General features: G+C 37.6%; 2 protein-coding genes across 3 annotated transcripts in view; one reads left to right on the top strand and one right to left on the bottom strand.

The window, feature by feature from the left end:
• ttc3 (tetratricopeptide repeat domain 3) overlaps positions 1-13,467 on the bottom strand; it is a 34,149-nt gene extending 20,682 nt beyond the window's left edge. Inside the window, exons 1-16 of one of the 2 annotated variants that reach the window (XM_060896015.1) lie at positions 13,353-13,467; positions 12,433-12,505; positions 12,293-12,326; positions 12,042-12,201; positions 10,419-10,497; positions 10,238-10,303; positions 9,495-9,624; positions 9,048-9,133; positions 8,716-8,810; positions 8,358-8,420; positions 8,186-8,240; positions 7,881-8,073; positions 7,704-7,752; positions 7,538-7,631; positions 6,066-6,108; positions 2,623-2,671 (exon numbers count right to left, since the gene is read on the bottom strand). In XM_060896015.1, the coding sequence (XP_060751998.1) occupies positions 2,623-2,671; positions 6,066-6,108; positions 7,538-7,631; positions 7,704-7,752; positions 7,881-8,073; positions 8,186-8,240; positions 8,358-8,420; positions 8,716-8,810; positions 9,048-9,133; positions 9,495-9,624; positions 10,238-10,303; positions 10,419-10,497; positions 12,042-12,201; positions 12,293-12,326; positions 12,433-12,498 (1,262 nt within the window). In that variant the 5' untranslated portion in view covers positions 12,499-12,505; positions 13,353-13,467. Of the gene's footprint in view, positions 1-2,622; positions 2,672-6,065; positions 6,112-7,537; positions 7,632-7,703; positions 7,753-7,880; positions 8,074-8,185; positions 8,241-8,357; positions 8,421-8,715; positions 8,811-9,047; positions 9,134-9,494; positions 9,625-10,237; positions 10,304-10,418; positions 10,498-12,041; positions 12,202-12,292; positions 12,327-12,432; positions 12,506-13,352 lie in introns of both variants that reach the window. The other variant, XM_060896014.1, reaches the window with a different exon arrangement.
• An 81-nt stretch (positions 13,468-13,548) lies between these two features.
• On the top strand, positions 13,549-17,817 carry pigp (phosphatidylinositol glycan anchor biosynthesis, class P). Its single transcript, XM_060896018.1, has 4 exons — positions 13,549-14,021; positions 14,125-14,197; positions 15,584-15,702; positions 16,827-17,817. Exons 1-4 carry the CDS (start codon positions 13,940-13,942, stop codon positions 16,934-16,936), a joined length of 384 nt encoding a protein of 127 aa, XP_060752001.1. The 5' UTR covers positions 13,549-13,939; the 3' UTR covers positions 16,937-17,817.
• The last annotated feature ends 1,372 nt before the right edge of the window (positions 17,818-19,189 follow it).

A 19,189-nucleotide genomic window follows, 5' to 3' on the forward strand; every position in this document is an offset into this window, starting at 1 on the left:
ACGGCCCGCAGGCCACATTCGGCCCTTTGTACGTCCCTGTGCGGCCAATCATAAATTATAGGGATGCACCGAAAATTCGGCCACCGGAAATGTCCGGCCGAAATACTTAAATCCCTATAAAAAATCCTAACACCGATCCATTATCACTAATGACCACCTCTCAGCTGTCCTTCACATAGCCACCTCAGACATTCAGCCAGATTTCAATGTCCTTGTTCAAGCCCAGAACAGACTGGATTATTCTCACTGAAGAGGTAAAATGAGCTGGAAAACATTACAAGTTATTGTTTGCTGTATTGCTGTATTTCTAAAAACCTGTTAAGTTGGTTGTTGTTTTTCATTGTTTGTGGAGATTAACAAGTTAAAAATAAATTGCACTGAATTTTTTTTTTTTATGTGACCTGTTCACCACAATTTCACATTGCCTAATATAAATATTTACAGAATAGTTTTATTCTTCCAATTATCAATACCAGCTATTCAAAATATATAATTTAGTGCATTTTACAATGGGAGAAATTTGAGCAGAATTAAGTTCAAGTTATCGTTGGTGTGGCCCTCTGACGAATTCAGGTTTCTCATGTGGCCCCTTGTAAAAATTAATTGCCCACCCCTGACATACGTCATGCTATTCATAAAGTTTTTTCCCCTTATACATCTTATTTCCCCTTTCCGCCTTATACAGTATATCACTATGTCACTTTGGCACTGTACAGCCGATCTCATTGTGGATTTGAACTTAATTATAAAGATATAGTAAATTTTAAATTTTGCACTGGTTAGATTCTAACTGTTCCTCTGGCTGTGTTCTTATACTCGGCTCAATAACAATAATGCTAAATCTAAACTAATTTGTCCCGAATTCACAGCTAGTCTACAGCACTTCTAGCAAACAGGAAAAACCCCAACCTGTAAATTACTTTAAAAACAAAATGCCAGTTGACTGATAACGAAACTAAGTCTTTGCTTTAAAGCTTAGTCAAACTCCTGTGGCATGTGTGACGGAAAAATGTTGGACCATACAGCCCTCACAGTCTTCTCTGTATGCTGTGTCCTATATTCTGAAGTTTGAATAGAGGTTTAGTGACTACATTAGATACCAACAACTATAACAGTACTGTGGCTCTACTAAACTCATCCTTTGGCGGCAGAACTAGTCTATCATGACAATAAAATAATTAGAATTCAAGAGTTAGTTTTCAGTGTTTTATACATTCCTACCATGTTAAAATCTACTTAGTTTAAATTTCAGTTCTTCGGCCACAAATTAAAAAACAAAAACAAAACAAAACCATAGAATGGTATAAAGGAAAAGTAGATTCCCCCCCCTTAAATTTCTACAGCTTGGTAACAATCATAAAAGTATACCTGGTGAAACCCCATAACTTTCCTGTGCACAGTGAGTCATACATTTAATTCCACTTTGCTGACACAATCATAACACTTTTTAAATAATAAAAATTTGGCACATCATAATGCATAATTGATAAGGACTAGCTTTGTACCTTATTTTACTTATTAATTATGAATGAGTGGCGATATTCATTAGAAAATTCAATATAACAATGTTATTTAGTCGTTTGCAAGCTTGTTGAGGTAGAATAACAGGTCTGACATCGTTTTAAACACTGAGAACATCAGACACTTGCATAACATTACAGAAGGCGTACAGGAAGAACAAGCAAGCTACAGGAAGTAACAAATGATTCTTGAAATTTAGGGACTAGCGTAATTACCACATTTCGGTTGAAAACATAGTGCCACCACTTGCCGTGTGCGCCACCATGATCAAAATGGAACGTGTTAATGTAAACCAGTAAAGTAAAATATTCCCTCTCTACAGAAACACTTAACAATCAACGGCTTGTGAAAGAGAACCTTCAAACAAAAAGGTGGTAAATGTCAAAATATCAAAAACCGAATAAAAATTAATATTCACTCTGAAGTGATTTTTCATTTTCCCCCAAAATACAATATTTCTTTTTGGTTTTTTTTTGGAATGAATGAAAGTATAGAATGAGAGATGTTTACGGGATTCACATTAAAGTCTATATATAATAATATATAACATTCACATACTAATGACTTATTAATTAATTTGTATATACCATTTGTATATGTATATACATACACACATATACACACACACACACACATACATATATATATATATATATGGGTATTTTGGGGTGAAAAGAAGAAACTATTAATAAAGACTTTGTAAATCCTCTTGACATTGTTAATAAGTTGTTTTAAGGTCTTATTTCCCACAAATGCACCATTGTCTTTACAACATAAAGCCCAACAGAAGAGGACAGAAACAAAAGTGAAACTACTGACACACCTGAGACTTAAGCACAATAAATACAACACGACTAGCAAAGGTTAAAGGTTTTAGAACAGAAAAAGGCGCCACACCTAAGTGCTAACAACGTGTCTGTACCCACAGAGCTACTTTTTATACACGGCGTCGTCTTTAAACAGAGACCAATATTAATGTTCTATAATGGTTTAAGTCAACATTAGAGATTCAGATGTTTGTTAAAAATGCGAGGGGGGGGGGGGTGAGGGAGGCAGAAAGAGAGGAAAAGAAAGGAAAAGTTCTGGTTCAGCTTAAGTTACCTTTTAGCCTCGGTCGATTTGTCCTCACCTTGATGCTCAGTCACGGGTTCTGAAATCAGAAAGCTCAGTTTGTGAGGTGACGATAATCGTCTCCTCTGCGCCACACAACACAACTGAAACTTAAACAACAGGATAAGAATCTGAGAATGCACGCACGCGCACTTACTCACGCTTTTTCCCCAAACACGCACTCAGAAAAGCAAAAAACAAAAGAGCGCATGACACTGACACACACACACTGTTATTGACAACCGCCTCTGAAATGCCAGTTAGTGAACACACAAAAATCTATAAAACATCGGGTAATTTTACAAAGTATAGCTTCCCTATTGGCCGAAAACTTCACTGTACGTGTAGGCGTTGTTATAATGGGACACGTGACTATCTTCCCCACCCCACTTAACTTCCCATGATTTCTCGACTTGTGCTTCGTGCTGCAGAGTTCGCTCATCTTGGGTCACACCTAAACAAATCGATGCAAAAAGTTTTAGAAATGCAACGTTTGTGTTGCTTCACAAAATTTATCTTTACTTACAGTGTGTGTAGGTGGAAATGTGTACACACCATTACATTAATTACTTAGTGTGTGTGTGTGTGTAGGTGGAGATGTGCACACACCTTTATTATAAATAACACAGTGTGTGTGTAGGTGGAAATGTGCACACACCTTTACATTAATTACTTAGTGTGTGTAATGGTGCAGATGTTCTGACAGTTTCAATCTGACTGTTTTTATAGATTACTAGACAAGTTTTGCTGTTTTAAAAAAAGTTTTCACACTCAGTCATTTTTTTTAAATACTATATTTTGGGAAATGTGTATTTCATGTACACGTTCTCAAATATTCTGTTATTTCTCATGGAAATTCCAAAAAGAAGTCAGAAGGCGAAAATCTGTGAATTTTTTTTTTTTTTATAAAACCGTATATTCCTTCTCAAAAGTTCTATTTAATAAACTAAATATTAAAGTAGTAAATATTAAAAAAAACTCCAATTTTAAGAGATATATATATATATATATATATATATATATATATATATATATATATATATATATATATATATATATAATATCTTAAAATTGGAGTTTTTTGTGACGTGAAAAACAAAAAGTGAAAGGTCGACATTTCGTCTTGAATAATGCAAAAGTCGACCTTTTCATTTTGTCACAAAACTCCCATTTTAATAGGGGTGTTAATATACAATGTGTGTGTTATAGTATTTAAAATATCTTAAAGTTTTTTAGAAATTTAAGATTTTTTCACTTATTTAAGAAATTTAAGATTTTTTCACGAAATGTGTGTGCACATTTCCAAATATAGATATATAATATAAAGACATTTTACTTCCCCAAATGTTATAAATTTTATTATTTTAGAAGTGTTTATTCCCCCTACATTTTGCTTGATTCTGAAAATGACACATTCCCAATCACATTTAAACAATAATTAGTATAAAACTGCCATTTATTAAAGTGACATCCATCTCAAATAATGTACAGCTATTTCTATAAGCTTTTTCTTCATGGTAACGCCGAGCTGGAAAAGCCATGAGCTGCAAAGTGTTTGCAAGCAAGTACAGGACTTGCAATCGGTAGAGGATTAAAAACACTGTAAATGTAATCAGCGAGTAAAGAAAATATGGCACAATAGGTGACATCACTAAGAACGGGATGTCCTTTGAAAAATGACAAAGACCAAAAAATAAATAGTTCCCCACCAATCCCATACAATATCCCTAATTTATATGTAATAATGTGTTATAGTGATGGGACAAAGGCTCACTTTTTTGGCCATAATACTTAAGGATATGTTTAACGGCACATCATCAAAAAACAACCTCTGTGTTCAATGAAGCATCGTGACTGCAGCTTCCTGTTTTAGGGCTGATTTTCGTCATTTCCTTTAATTTTTCATTTCATTTCTGGAATTTCACAGACACCCTTATCGACAGTTACTTGACTTTTTATCTCATTTCATAAAGCTGAACAATTGAGGGTTAAGGGCCTTGCTCAGGTGCCCAGCAGTGACATCTTAGTGTACCTGGGATTTGAACTCACAACCTTCCGGTCAGTAGTGCAACACCTTAACCACTAGGCTAACACATCCCTACCTTTCGTCAAATGGAGCTGGTGGCACAACAAGGAGAAGTTTTACTTCTCAGCATACCACCAAATCAACTTCAGCAAAACAAGATCAAACTTTTGGAGTCTAGATCTAAATCCAATCAAAAATCTTCAGGAAGACCTGAAGAGGAGTTGCTTTTCCATGGAAGAATGGTGAAATATTGCCAAGCCAAGATGTGCCAAAGTGAATGACCCGTACCCGAAATTAGTGAGTGCCATGATAAAGTCTAAATGCATTTCAACTAGCTAGTAGTTAAGGAGTGTAAACACTATACAACCAGGATATTGTACTCATTCAACCCCAAAAATGATTTTACTTGTTTTTTACTTTAATTCATAGGTAGCACAATACATGTAGAAATCTTTCTATATAAAAGGATTTACATTGGTTTCATTCTCATGTAATATAATCTTATCACAGTTCCATGCTTCAATACTATGCAAACACTACATCAGCTACTAGATGTAGTAGAAGGCACTCAAGATAGATTTTAGAGCTCTCTTAATATCTGATTAAACCAAAATATACTAAATCAGAATCACTGGTTATATTATCTGCTTTATCTTCCAGATGCAATACAGAGTGTTTTGAACTTAGCATTAATGTCAAATAGTTTATCGGGCGACACTTAAAAAGCATAAAAAAATACAAGTAAAGAATGGTACTACTCACAGGAGGTTATTTGCGCTTCGTGTTTAAACAAATCAGCCCAGACAAGCAAATGTCAAGCCAAGAACTGACCAGACTTTTCAACAATCACACACAGACGTTGCACACATACACACACTCAGGATTATGTATGTATGCATGTATAACAAATCACTGCAGATCATTCACACATTTGGCCTGTTGTCATATAATAAATAATAAGTAATAAATAATAATCAATAAATAAAAAGTAAAATATTGTAACTTATTAAATATATGTTTGAGGAAAACAAAAAGCCTTGGCTTATTCTGGTCCCTTGAATGTCTGATCATGACTGAACAGGTCTTGGCATGTTTTTGCTGGAGCAATGTCAGGTTTTGGCTGAAGCACATCCCATTCTTATTGTTTGGTTCATGATTGTGAAAGAAGTCTTTATGCAAAAGTGTAGCACAGGCACTGCATGAACGTTCTGATACTTTCGAGATTAATTGTCAAACTACATAAATCAGTAACTGTAAAGCAACTGAAACCACAGTATGACGAGACTTTTTCCATGTATATTTCTGTCATTTCTTTCTAAAAGGGTTAACTTTCTTAGGAATTCATCTTATATCCTTTATTCAATTGAAATCTGAGCATCATAATCACGCTATAGTAAATGTAACTCACCTAAAGTTGCTGATGTTTCCTCCTGCTTTGAGTCTTCTGCTTTCTGCTACATAAGAACATAAATTGTTTTGTATTCAACACTCAGACTTTGACTTAATTAAAAAAAATAAAAATAATACATAGATAACTGTCATTGATTTGATCTGAAGTGAGGAAACCAGGTTTGGATGAATAGTGCAATTATCCATGTAATTCTTAAGTCCTCCATCAGCCTGATCATGGTGTCTTAGCTAGAGATTTGGCATTCATTGCCCACACTTCCTCTGCTTCCATTAAAAAAGTGACAGGTGCATGAACCTGGCAACCCAGAGGTAGGAGTGAAGCATGAGCTGGCCTGAGAGATCTGCAGGAAAGCCGGGCATTTCTGGGACCAGTGCCCGCTGATGGAGGTTGGGGCCCTGGATCGGATTCCCGGAGCACCACAGGCTGCCCCCCAAGAGACTACCATGTCCCGTGAAAAAAGATCTGACAACGTTTCAGAAGGTCATGGGCAGGTGTGGCTCCAAATGAATAAAACCACAGCGATTGCAGCCTGAGACCCGAGACCAAAAAGAAGGTGAGGCAGTTCCTGTGGCTGGCAGGCTATTATACTAGGTTTGTACCAAATTATTCACCTGCTGACTGACCTCACTAAAGGGAGCACCGGATCCGGTCCAGTAGAAAGAGCTGTGCCAACAGGCTTTCACTCAAGTTAAGCTCATTGTGCTGCTCCGCTTAACATCCTTCTAAAAACTAAATTATGGGTAATTTAACAAATAGGTGATAAAAACGCAAAACCGCTCCGATTTCAGTAAATATCAGCCAATAAGGTTTTGCAAGCTTGCATGTGTTACTGAATTTGGTATATGCATAAAATAGGGCCTTCGCCTTAAGATACTAAGATGAAGTTACAGTCATGCCTTTGTTGAATGAAGTGGGCTGTGGACACAAGGCTAAGATGATGTATAGTGCACCTGCAACATTCACAGCTCACCATTTTTAGATTTTCTTGATTTCCTCATCTAGTCTGGCTATTCTCTTCTCAGCACACTCTTCAACACTGTGTTCCTACTTGTGGATCTCTCACTGGTATTGAAAAAAAAAATAATAAATCCAGTCTGAGGTCCACAAGCAGAAACACAATTTTCACCATTCTGTGTAAACTCTAGAGACTGTTGTGTGTGAAAACCAGTAGTTTCTTAAATACTCAAACCAGCCCATCTTGCACCTTCAAGCATGTTACGAGATCACGTGTTCAACATTCTGATGTCAGTTGTGAACATTACCTGAAGCACTTGACCCATATATGCGCATCATTGTGTGCATCGTTTAATTTAATTATGGGCAGGTGTTAATTATGGGCAGGTAATTATGGGCCTCATTTAATTATGGGCAGGTGTACCAGTGTTCGTAGTACAGTGTCCAGTGAGTGTGTATTTGTTCTGGTGCCACCACTTTATTACTTTATTTGCCATTCATTTTTGTTTTCTCACCTTATTCTCAGAGTTATGAGCTGCCTCTGGGTCTTTATCTGGATGAACATGTTGGGCCATGGGACTCCACACAACTCCACATGCTTCTTCAGGTCTATGAAAAATCAAAGCCCAGTCAAACCAAATAAAAAACATAAATTAAAAAAAAGCAAGTTCTTTTGCAAACCTTTTACTGGATCCTTTCTTAGCTTCGGTTTTCTTCTGTTTTCCTTCAGCTGGAAACAATAATAAATTTAACAGGGAAGCAGATGAGAAAAATGCTTTTGTAGAGTTTTGTAGTTTTACTGTTTATGTAGATATGATTCTAGTTAACCCATAAACCAAAAAAAATGTGCTTGATCACCTTCTGAACAAACTGCGGCTCTGGCTTTACTGCTGCCCTCAGAAATCTCAGTCATGAAGCGACTGCATTGCTGCTGGAGGTCTCTCATTCCCTCCGGATCAGCACTGCAATAACTCTGAGCTGTGAGGTTGGCTTCTAATGCTTTTTCTCTAGCTCCAAGGTAGAATAAGGCATCACAGAAACGATAGTGGCCCTGCAACGTATCAACAGGTAAAAACAGAGAAATTACTGGGGAAGTGAAAACCAAGAAGTGAAAGCAGGGTGGAATGACCTATATTCAGACTGAAATAGCAGAAGTCGATTACCTTTGCCCAGTCTCGTTGAAGTAGAACAGCTCGTTTACCATCACCCATTGCTTTTCTGAAAATATTTTGGAATAAATATTGCTTCATACATAAGTTGCATAATGCTTCCATAGAATTGGTAGAATATTTACTTCAATATTTAAATGCATTGAAAGGGTTATATAAAACGTACAGGTATTTTTCACAACGAAGATAGCAGAGTGCTCTGTTCCCATACAAGAAGTGATTGTTGGTACTGAAACACAATACATTACATTATATATTTACATTTCCAACATTTCAGCAGACACACTTTTTCCAGAGTGACATTTCTCTCTCATTATATACAACTGAGGGTTAAAGGCCTTGCTCAGGGGCCCAGCAGTGTCAGCTTGGTGGTCCTGGGAACTCACAAGCTTCCAACTGGTAACCCAATACCTTAACCACTAGGCTACCACACCCTTTATATATATATATAAATATATATATATATATATATATGAAATACAGTTCATAGTTACTGCACTTAAGTCAGAGTATTGAGAACTTACTGATATCTAATGGCCTTTGTGTACCATTTCACTGCAAGTTCGTAGTTTTTCTTTTGAAACTGTTCGTTCCCTTTGTTCTTCATTTCTTCACTTTTCTGTATAAACAAATGAAAGGTGAATAATGCTGTTTTTTTAAGCGGGTTGTATTGCTACAAAATTCTAAAAAAAATAAAAAAGTTCAATCGAACTGCAGATAATCAGCAAACGTAACAATACGTACTCCATTTCACACATTACGGTTATCTTTTGTATGTAAATAATGTGTAAACTAGACTTCAATCTGATTCTGGCACATTTGTCTAAACAAGCTAACAATATGACTGAATTCTTACCTGTAAACACCAAGGCTCTGGATTTAATGACAGCTCCCTAAACGCCTGATTTTTGTCCCATGACATGACCTTTATGTACTGAGAATCTGAAAAGACAACATATAAAAGGTAGCATTGGCACATTTTGCTGCAAAATATCTCCCCCTTTTAAAATGCTTTTCACTTTTGAATGAAAAGAAGAAATGAAGATATTTAAAGAGGTTGATGTTCAGCTGATGTAGGTTTTAGCATATAGGTCAGTCTATGAAGGTTTAAAGGCTCCTGACTGGAAAAAGCATGAAACCTGGACATTTTTTTAAATCGAGTAGATTTGTTATAATATATAAGAACTGTACGTCTCTATAATCGTCTGTCTACTTATTGCAAACTTCTGTAGAGGAAACAATGCTGCCCTTGTTGCCAGGGCTTACTACTCTTAAAATTTATTTATGGCATTTACAGACTTACACTCAAAAAAAACAAAATCTAGAACTTGGTGGCGTATTTGCTTTGGTCCAAGTTGAAGGATCCTCCTGCTTAGACCTGGAGTGCGAGATTCATTTAACCAGTTGACAGCCTTTATAAGACCTTCATCCTCCTGTGTAGAGGAAAAGTGTGAGAGAGACAGAGAGAGAGAGAGAGAGAGAGAGAGAGAGAGAGAGAGAGAGAGAGAGAGAGAGACAGACAGACAGACAGAGACAGAAAGAGAGACAAATGCAGTGTTTATTTACAACTCAAACTCGCTAATGACTCAAACGACTTTCACTTTCCTTCTTCTGAGCTCAATCAAACGCATACAGCATTAATTCTCTTTCACACAAGAGACCTTAACTACAAGACCCTTAAGCTGTTTGTTCATTAAAGAAATGCAAAGATTTCAAGAAAATGCCTCTTCATGAGATATTACAAACAAAGCTGAACTCATTTTCTAACCAACTCATTCAGCTCTGCTGTTGTAAAAGAATGTTAATGAAAATCATTTTCAGCTTTTACCACAGCACTGTGTAACGTGTGTGATCACTGAACACACACTACGTAGTGTTTACATCAGGCATGTGTGCTATATCTATTACTCACTTTTACTTTTGCACACCTGCTCATTTTATCTTCTATCTATCTATCTATCTATCTATCTATCTATCTATCTATCTATCGAGTCACAATGCTAGTGCTATTGTCTTTTATATTGCATTCATCTTTATCAGACTTACCATTTTAAGACACATGCTAATCATTACCAGCTCTCTTGCTTTTCTCTCAGGATCATTGTCTGCCAGCTATAAAGTCAAAAAAAAAAAAAAAAAGTGACACAAAATACTTCATAGCCACATTCATTAGATGTATTTATGCATTACAGAGATTTCACACCACACAGACTACCTCAATACTCACACATTTTTCCACTGTGTCAAGAATGAGCTCCAGGATTTCAATTCTTTGCAGCCTTTTCACACTCATTTCGTTTGAAACACTGCGAATGATAAAAATAAATAAATAAATAAACAACAACATTCGATCAAAATGCAGCCTGTGACATTAACATTAAGGTGGTTTCATCAAGTTCTTTCGAAATTTGGAGTATAATCTTAATAAAAGAAAGAATAAAACCTTTCGAAAAAAGCAGAAATTTTAATGTCACGTGTTATTAAGATATTAAAGTAAGTTACAATAATTTAGAGAATTATATAGAATAATAATAATAATAATAATAAGGTTTCATCATGGGATACGGGTGAGAAAGTCAGAAAGACTTGCAGTGACGTCTCCCTGTGTGAGCCGACGTGAGCCGTGCCAGCAAAAATACAAAATGCTCCCCAAAGCGCAACATTTTTCTTTTCCTTTCCTTTGTCACAAAGCTGTATACAAGTGTTTTTCATTTCAACTAACTTTAGAACTTAATGTATGAAAACATTTTTTTATTTTAAACCTTCTCATTTTGCTGGTTTCCATAGTGACCCCTTGTCATAACTTTAATCAAAACGTTTTTCTTGTCTACACATACAAACGTTGACTAAAACTATTGCAGTAACAACGTAGCACTGTACACTAATAGTGTAGGCACTGAATTGATTTGGACAAGGAAGCCAAATAGAATTGCATCATTTTATGATGACTTGCATAGCAATTTGTCCAGATGGCCTTTGGCAATCCCAGTAACAAAGTCATGCCTCTAGAACTACTAATGTCTCACACCATATATTGTTAAAGCCATCAAACGTACAAAATATTGTATTAAAGTTAAGTAATGTTAGGATTCATTTGTTAGGAGCAAAAAACAGAGGCAACCATGGACAGGAAACATGACATAATTACTGACAAAAAGAGCCTATCCTCATCCAGACAGTGAGATCATAAGTCTGACCAGTATACCATCATGCACCAGTTTAGTATGTCCATCATAGTTGTTATGATCCCATGAATCCAGTTGAACTTATCTATTGTATCAAGGCACACAAAGCTGTTGTTTTCCTTTGATTTCTTTCTTCTTGTTTCTTAGCGTCACTCTTAAAAAAAAAATAAATACATCCAATTCCTAATATTTGCAACTGAATGATTCAGTTTGTTTATTATGCAAGTGCTTCATCATAAAGCATTTTGTTATTATTTATTCTATCCCACATCACCATACACTGCCTTTTTATATTATTCACAGTTTTTTTTCTGGTGGTGAAACTGTAATACATTTCTGAAATGTACTATAAAGAAAGTCATGGTGTTGGTAGAACACTAAACCACGCAGTGAGCCATTTGACTAAGAATGACAACACACCTGGAGTCATCCTGCTTAGACCTGATTTAAATGTAAAGCAAACTGAGTCACTTTTTTGGAGCCAGACAGCAGCCTGCAGGGGTTAATCAAATTCTTACTTACTTACCAAAGGAGCATTGCTCAATGTGCTGCAATGTTTGTACAGTGATTTCTCCACCTTCAGGAAGTTGTCTATGATATGTGACTCAAAAGATGACAACGGTTTGACATGCTTATATCACTGAAGCAAAACAAAAAAAACTCACTTGGCATCTAAGAAGCCCACGTTCACAGCCCAGGCTGTAGTCATGTGATTGTCCTGTTGTTTGTACAGTATGTGCCACCAGAACACTGAGATATGTAGCAAGTGTCCTGCCTCTCTTCTCTGCTCGAGCTTTATTTTGCCCCACCGCTTATACAAATTGTCTAAAACAAATGAATGGAAAAAGGTGCCTTTTATTCAAAGTGGCTCACGTGAAGCAGTGAGATCAAACAATGGAAATTTGTATAATCATACCAGGTGGCTCCACGTGGATGAATGGAAATTTGTCCTGAAAAAAAGAACAAAAAAAATATTCCAGTTATCAAGAGGACTTTAATAGGATTTATTTCTTCTGAATGTCACCTCATAGCTGAACGGATGTTTTCCGCACATACATTTTTAGTCTTGGGTTGGACCAAATCCTGCCCGTCCTCGACGTCAGAATCTTCAGACTCAAACATCTCACGGCTTTAAACAGAACACGTACATTCATTTAAACGTAATATTTTCTCAGAAACAAAATGTAACAAAAGCAAATTGGAGGAAAAATACAGCACTTGGCACTTTTACATAGAAACGTTACTGTAGAAAAGTACTTTTGAGTTCAATGATTACAATTTTGTCCACATTCAGTAACACACATGGGTATAAAATCAAATAAAAAAGAAAGAAAAGTTGATAATTTATAGCCTCGTATGAAATAACACAAACAAGATAAGGCGACAACCTCGCCCTTGGGGTGATGAAGTATAATTTTTAAGATTATATGCTGTGGAAAAAACATAATGGTGGTGATTCAGCCTCCAAAACCAACCAACCAACCAGTTCAGCTTGTTTGGCTAAAATGTAAACACAGCCCCTGTGACTCATTATACAGGGGTCTAATCCACTGGCTCTGTCTCAAATCAACAAATGCTCACTACCACACACCAATAGTGCACCCTAAAGTACCTTAATGAAGAGTTTAACAACATTAAGACTAGAACACAACGTGTCCAAAGAATTGTAAGTCACTTCCGGTTGTTATACATGTCAATGTCGACTATCAGTAAATACGTGACTAAGCCGTTATCTGAAACAAAGCTGAAACGGAATAGATAGAATAAATTAATGGTTAGAGAAAGATAAAAACTGTCTATCTGAGGTCTGCTCATCTTTATGGGATGTAAATGTGCTACATACTGAATCGTTAGCATTAGCACGTCTGGATGAACAGGCCAACTATTTCAGAACAAAGATCACAAACACAGCGTTCACACAGCTAGCATTGTGATCTAGTTACACGCATAGAGACCGAGTATAAAATGTCACCAACCTTTCTGTCGTTCCTCAATGCTGAAAAAGACTCCAGCGACATAAAGACACGTACGTTTTATTCTAGCATGAGTTATGAGCTCTGGCTACATAAACAGGTTTAGTGTCGCCCCCTGCCGACGTTATGGGGAATAGAATAAAGCAGTCATTTCTTTCCGGGAGGGAAAGTAATAAGAAAAACGTGTGTTCGTTCCTTGTTTGTTTCTATCTATCCCCTACTCTCTTACACACACCTTAAAACCACTTCAAATCTCGGAGTATATCGGAGTCGATTCTTTAGACTTACGAATCGAGCAGACTTACAGGCTACAATGTGTAATGCTGGTCCAAACCAGCAGATGGCAGTAAGCAGCACTGAAAGACCCTGAACCGCTGGAAATACAAACTATCAACACTCGAAAGGGAAGTATTGTGTTGGTCGGGTAATATGTAAATATTTGTGTGTAGTGATTGTGGTTTTAAGCACCTTTATCTTCTCGAATATAGAAATATAGCAGAGTCTTAGTTGTGGCTGGATGCTAGATGCCTGTACTATTGAGATGTTTACTATGTTAGTTACCTGAATTACAGGTTATATTATTGTTCATCATGGTAGAAAACTCTCCGTCGCCTCTGCCTGAGAGAGCCATCTATGGGTTTGTGCTGTTCCTGGGCTCACAGTTCGCGTTTTGTAAGCATTTTAACGTGTTAAACTAACACAGAGTCTAAATCCTCTCTATCTGGAGGTTTATAAATGTCCTAATTTCTAATGTGTGTGTTTTTCTGTGAGTCAGTGCTTTATTTAGTTTGGGCATATGTTCCTGAGACCTGGCTCCACGCTGTCGGATTAACCTACTGGCCTCAGAAGTATGTGAATGTTATATGATAACCTAGAATGGCTGAGACAAGACGAAATAGTCCTTTATAATAGACATGTGCACTCAGTCAATATTAGTGTCAGGACTGGAATGTGACGTCATCCTTATCTACTGGGTGATCTTTTTGTGGATAGGGAGGGGGGAGAGAGAGAGAGGGGAGAGAGGAAGGGGGAGAGAGAGAGAGGGGAGAGAGGAAGGGGGAGAGAGGGGAGAGAGGAAGGGGGAGAGAGAGAGAGGGGAGAGAGGAAGGGGGAGAGAGGGGAGAGAGGAAGGGGGAGAGAGAGAGAGAGGGGCGAGAGTGAGCGGGCGAGAGAGACAGAGAGCGTCGAGAGGAAGGGGGGGAGAGAGAGAGAGGGGAGAGAGGAAGGGGGAGAGAGAGAGGGGAGGGAGAGAAGGGAGAGAGAGGGGAGGGAGAGAAGGGAGGGAGAGGGAGAGAGAGAGAGGATGGGAGAGTGAGAGGGAGGGGGAGGGAGAGAGGGGAAGGGGAGGAGGGGAGGGAGAAAAGGGAGGGGGGAGGGAGAAAAGGGAGGGGAGGGAGAGAGAGGGGAAGGGGAGGGAGAAAGAGAGGGGGAGGAAGAGAGGGAGGGAGAGAAAGGGGAAGGGGAGGGAGGGGAAGGGGAGGGAGAGGGGGAGGGGAGGGAGAGAGGGAGGGGGAGGGAGAGAGGGAGGGGGAGGGAGAGAGGGAGGGGGAGGGAAGAGAGAGGAGAGGAAGGGAGGGAGAACAAGAACAATTGCCCCACATTGTTCAGATTAAAACATCTCTTGGACACTACATTGATCACAGGTATAGAAACTTAAAAATATCACCTTGCTGTTTTGCATCTAAGCATAGATGTCTGGGTAGACAGCTTTTTTTATGACATCCTGCACATGACATCTTTCTCGCACAGTACAATCCTGTAATTACTATGAAAATGAAAACTGCAGAACTATGGACAGTTGATCTAGGAAAATCTTGTATGAGCAGATGCTTAACCCTTTTTAGCTGGTGTTTCATTCTGCAGGTGGAACGGTAATCGACTTATCAGATATATTTAATCAGTAAAAACAAATGAAGTATTTTATTGCTGCGAGTCTGATATAAAATTAGTCAGGACAAAGTAGTGAGGATAACACCTTTAAATTGTAGATGGTCAGAGAGCAGAAATTTGATTCTTATTTCAATATCAGAAATTCTTAAGAGCTTCTTAAAATAATGAGTGTCTACTTTTGTGTGTGTCATTAACCACCATATGACAAAGAAATTCAACAAACAATTTGGTGAACAAAAAATATTTTTTTGTCCTTTGGTAAAAGAGTTAATTTATAAATGAGGCAAAAACTAGGCAGGCATGCAGGAACTATCTAAATAAATAACTCCAGGTTATTTCTCCAGGTATTGGGCTCTTGCGTTGCCGATTTACCTGCTGGTTGCTTTAACCGTGTGTTTTGTGGTGCTGTTTGGAGTCAATATGATAAAGACGGCTCCCCTGTGCTCTGTGGACAACGTCACAGGTAAGACACAGTGTCTCCATTTGATTATATGTATTCTGGCTTCATAATTTGTGGTGCTGCACTGGCTCTGGGGTTTAGTCTCCATGTTGTAACTCTATATATCCGTCTTATGGCAGTTCATGTTCTGTGGACTTTTTTTTAAATACACATGTAAATGTTAGCTTGTTCTCATCCATGCACGTGAGTGTGTGTGTGAGAGAGATGGTTTGAGAGTGTGTGTGTGTGTGTGTGTGAGAGTGTTGTTTTGTACATTTGTTTTTGACACAATCACACAGATTGGATTGCGATCTCTGTGCATTAGGATGAACTAATACTGTTACAAGACATTGTGACAAGATTTTACATGATTGAGAATTTTCCACATTAGTCCAATCTTGGCTCATTAAAGCATACAGGATACAGTGTGTGAGAGAGAGATGGTTTGAGAGTGTGTGTGTGTGTGTGTGTGTGTGAGTGTTGTTTTGTACATTTGTTTTTGACACAATCACACAGATTGGATTGCGATCTCTGTGCATTAGGATGAACTAATACTGTTACAAGACATTGTGACAAGATTTTACATGATTGAGAATTTTCCACATTAGTCCAATCTTGGCTCATTAAAGCATACAGGATTCACTTGCTTTGTGACGTAAATATACCATCAGCCTGAGACACCTTAAATGAATTCTAAATGTGAATAGACTTTTTCTCTTGTTCTGAATAGAGAAATAAATGGATGTCTTGTATTAAGTTCTAGTTTCAGATTATATTATTCATGGCCCCGACACAATAATTGGTGACCACGAGATACTTAGTCTGAGGCTTTTAAATTTTAGCTTGCGGGCTTCAAAGTTTTCATTTTGTGCCACTGTCTTGACAAAACTGACCTCAGCAGCTCTGTGGTAACTTTTAATGTTTACTCAAACATGTATTTACATCGAACACTCGATGTATTCAAGACCTTATTCAGAATTGAATTAGTAAATTGTATCTAATACGTAGCTAATCTTTTGCTTAATAAATTTAGAAATTTCTCAGGACAGTATTCCATATGTGATGCTTGTTAATATATCTTTACTCTTTATGCATCTCTTAGTGGTGACAATTCTGTTTTGTAATTATTCACTTCTATTCCTCATCAGATAATTTTGCTAAAACTCAGCTTCAGAATCCAGGCCAGAAAAACGCCATACCACGACTGCGAGATCTGTCCATTAGTGAAGTCAACCATCGTTTCTACATCACACAATGAACTCTGAGACCCCAGGCCCTGGCCCTGAGATGCCATGTTCCTGCATGATGCCTCATGTCTCCAAATTTCTGATATGCATTGATCCATACAGATGACCAGCATCCAGGATTGCTTTTCATCAGCCCTGGCTTCTGGAGTTTGCTGAGGTTTTAGATGCACCTTTTCCATCACTCACGCATGACAGGACAGACATTTGACTTTAAGATGAACTCTCAGTGTCAGTATGGTAAACACATGACCCTTAGAGGGGGAGCCTAATCATGGCATTAAGCAGTGGGGAAAAGTTGCTGAACAACTACTCGCGTAGGACTTTTCTCAATCTGATTGAGAGGAAGTAAAAGTAGGAGTGCAAAAGCAGTGTGAGAACTTTCGTCTTTCGTCCAATAAATAAAGGTGTATTATAGTTTTAGCTAACCTGTCCATTTGATTGTGTTTTGCTTATAGTAACTGGATCTGCTATCAAAATGTGCAGCTTAAACAGCACATTAAGCGAGATTTCAGAATGCCTTCGGGATGTTGTACGGCAGAACTATAGAATTTTATTTAGTATGATTATTTAGATTAAAGAAAATCATTTTAAAAAAGTCCATTCAGTCATTTCTGTCCTCTCCTCTGGTGAATTTGTCTTCTACGCTGTTAGATTTATTAATACTCCAGTCCTCAGTTGTCTGTGATCTCAAACAGGGTTCTTGACTGTATAACTTAAAAATCACGTGACGTTTATGGAAATCATCAACTGCTGTTTGTTTTTTATGGTTATTAATTTGTCTGTCATAGCTGTATGCCTTATAGACTGGTCACTTGCATTGAAAACAAACTAAACTAAAAGTGACTCTCAAACGAATAAAGTCTGAATAATAATAATGTCTGTCAATTTTGAACAGATTACAACATTATATGTCATATTGTTCCTTGGATGATTACTTTAGGAGGATGAAGCCTAGTCCATGATTAATTTAATTTAAGAAGAAGCTTTATAGAGGAACTGTGGAAATTGTCCAAGATGCTCAGAACAACCTTCTAGTCAATGTTCTAAAGTATACATGCCTGATCACCTCAAACCCTAAAGATATAGATTTAAATCCAAAGGATGTTCACACCAAATACTGATCTTATTTATAACTAGGTCTATTTGATTTATTATTGGGGATTTATTTTTTTCTGGTGTTTAGATCTGTTTAAATTATTTATAAGAATCTTTCATTTTCATTGCAAAAATACACAGAACTGAAGGTTTTTTTACATTTTCTGTAGAAAGTTTAGACTAGACGTGTGCGTGTATATAAAACATCCTATATTAACTTGCAGAAATGATCAATGCTTTTGTCTTTTTTTAAAAAAGTCTCACTAAAAATAATAAGAATAAAAAAAGCTTCCTTTTAGACTATTGCTATATGGACACATGCTCAAATCAGAAGTACTCGCTGTAGAGCTCAGTGGGTTTCACCCTTTGACCTCAGACTAGAAGTGAAATGGTCACCTGCCTATCTGTCCATCTCAGGACTTCACAGGAGCTCTTCAATCAGTCTGCTCACCTCTCCTGCCCTCACCTGTCCACCCTTGTCCCGTCCTGCCCCTCTGTCCCCGTCCCTCCTGCAGACAGGTAAAGGGTCGGCGGCCGCCACCTCTGCAGATAACCCGTCATAAACAAACAGAGCTGGTGTCGAGTGGCTGCCCACTGTTTAACCCTACTATTACCTTCTGCTCAGACCTTCATCTCCACTGCCCTTCTCAGAGCCGGACTCTGGAGATGGGAAATCAAATCGAATCTGTATATCGACTTTGCATTCTTTCTTAAATAAACCATGTGCCCTTTAAACATGCTAACTCTTAATATGTGACAGATGATATACACTCACTGCACATTCATGCAGTTTAATCAGCCAGCCACGTGGCAGCAGCACAATTTATAAAATCTTTCAGGTACAGGTTAAGAGAATCAGGTAATTTTCACATCAGACATCAGAATGTTGAAAAAAATCCCTGAGACTCATGACATGCTTGATGGTGCCAGACAGGCTGGTTTGAGTATTTTCAGAAACTGTTGCTGAAAATGTCTAGAATTTATACAGAATGACACAAAAAAAACATCCAGTGAGGGATAGTTTACCAGACAAATCTCCATGATGTTGAGACGAAACAAAAAATGAAGAAAAGTGTGATTTTTGATGTGATTTTCCTCAGATAATCTCAGGGAGTTTTTCCCTGCTACTGTCACTGCAGGCTTGCTCATTAGGTATAGATGTGAGAGAT

The sequence above is a fragment of the Tachysurus vachellii genome, chromosome 20 (genome assembly GCF_030014155.1).
Source record: "Tachysurus vachellii isolate PV-2020 chromosome 20, HZAU_Pvac_v1, whole genome shotgun sequence".
Classification (NCBI taxonomy): domain Eukaryota; kingdom Metazoa; phylum Chordata; class Actinopteri; order Siluriformes; family Bagridae; genus Tachysurus; species Tachysurus vachellii.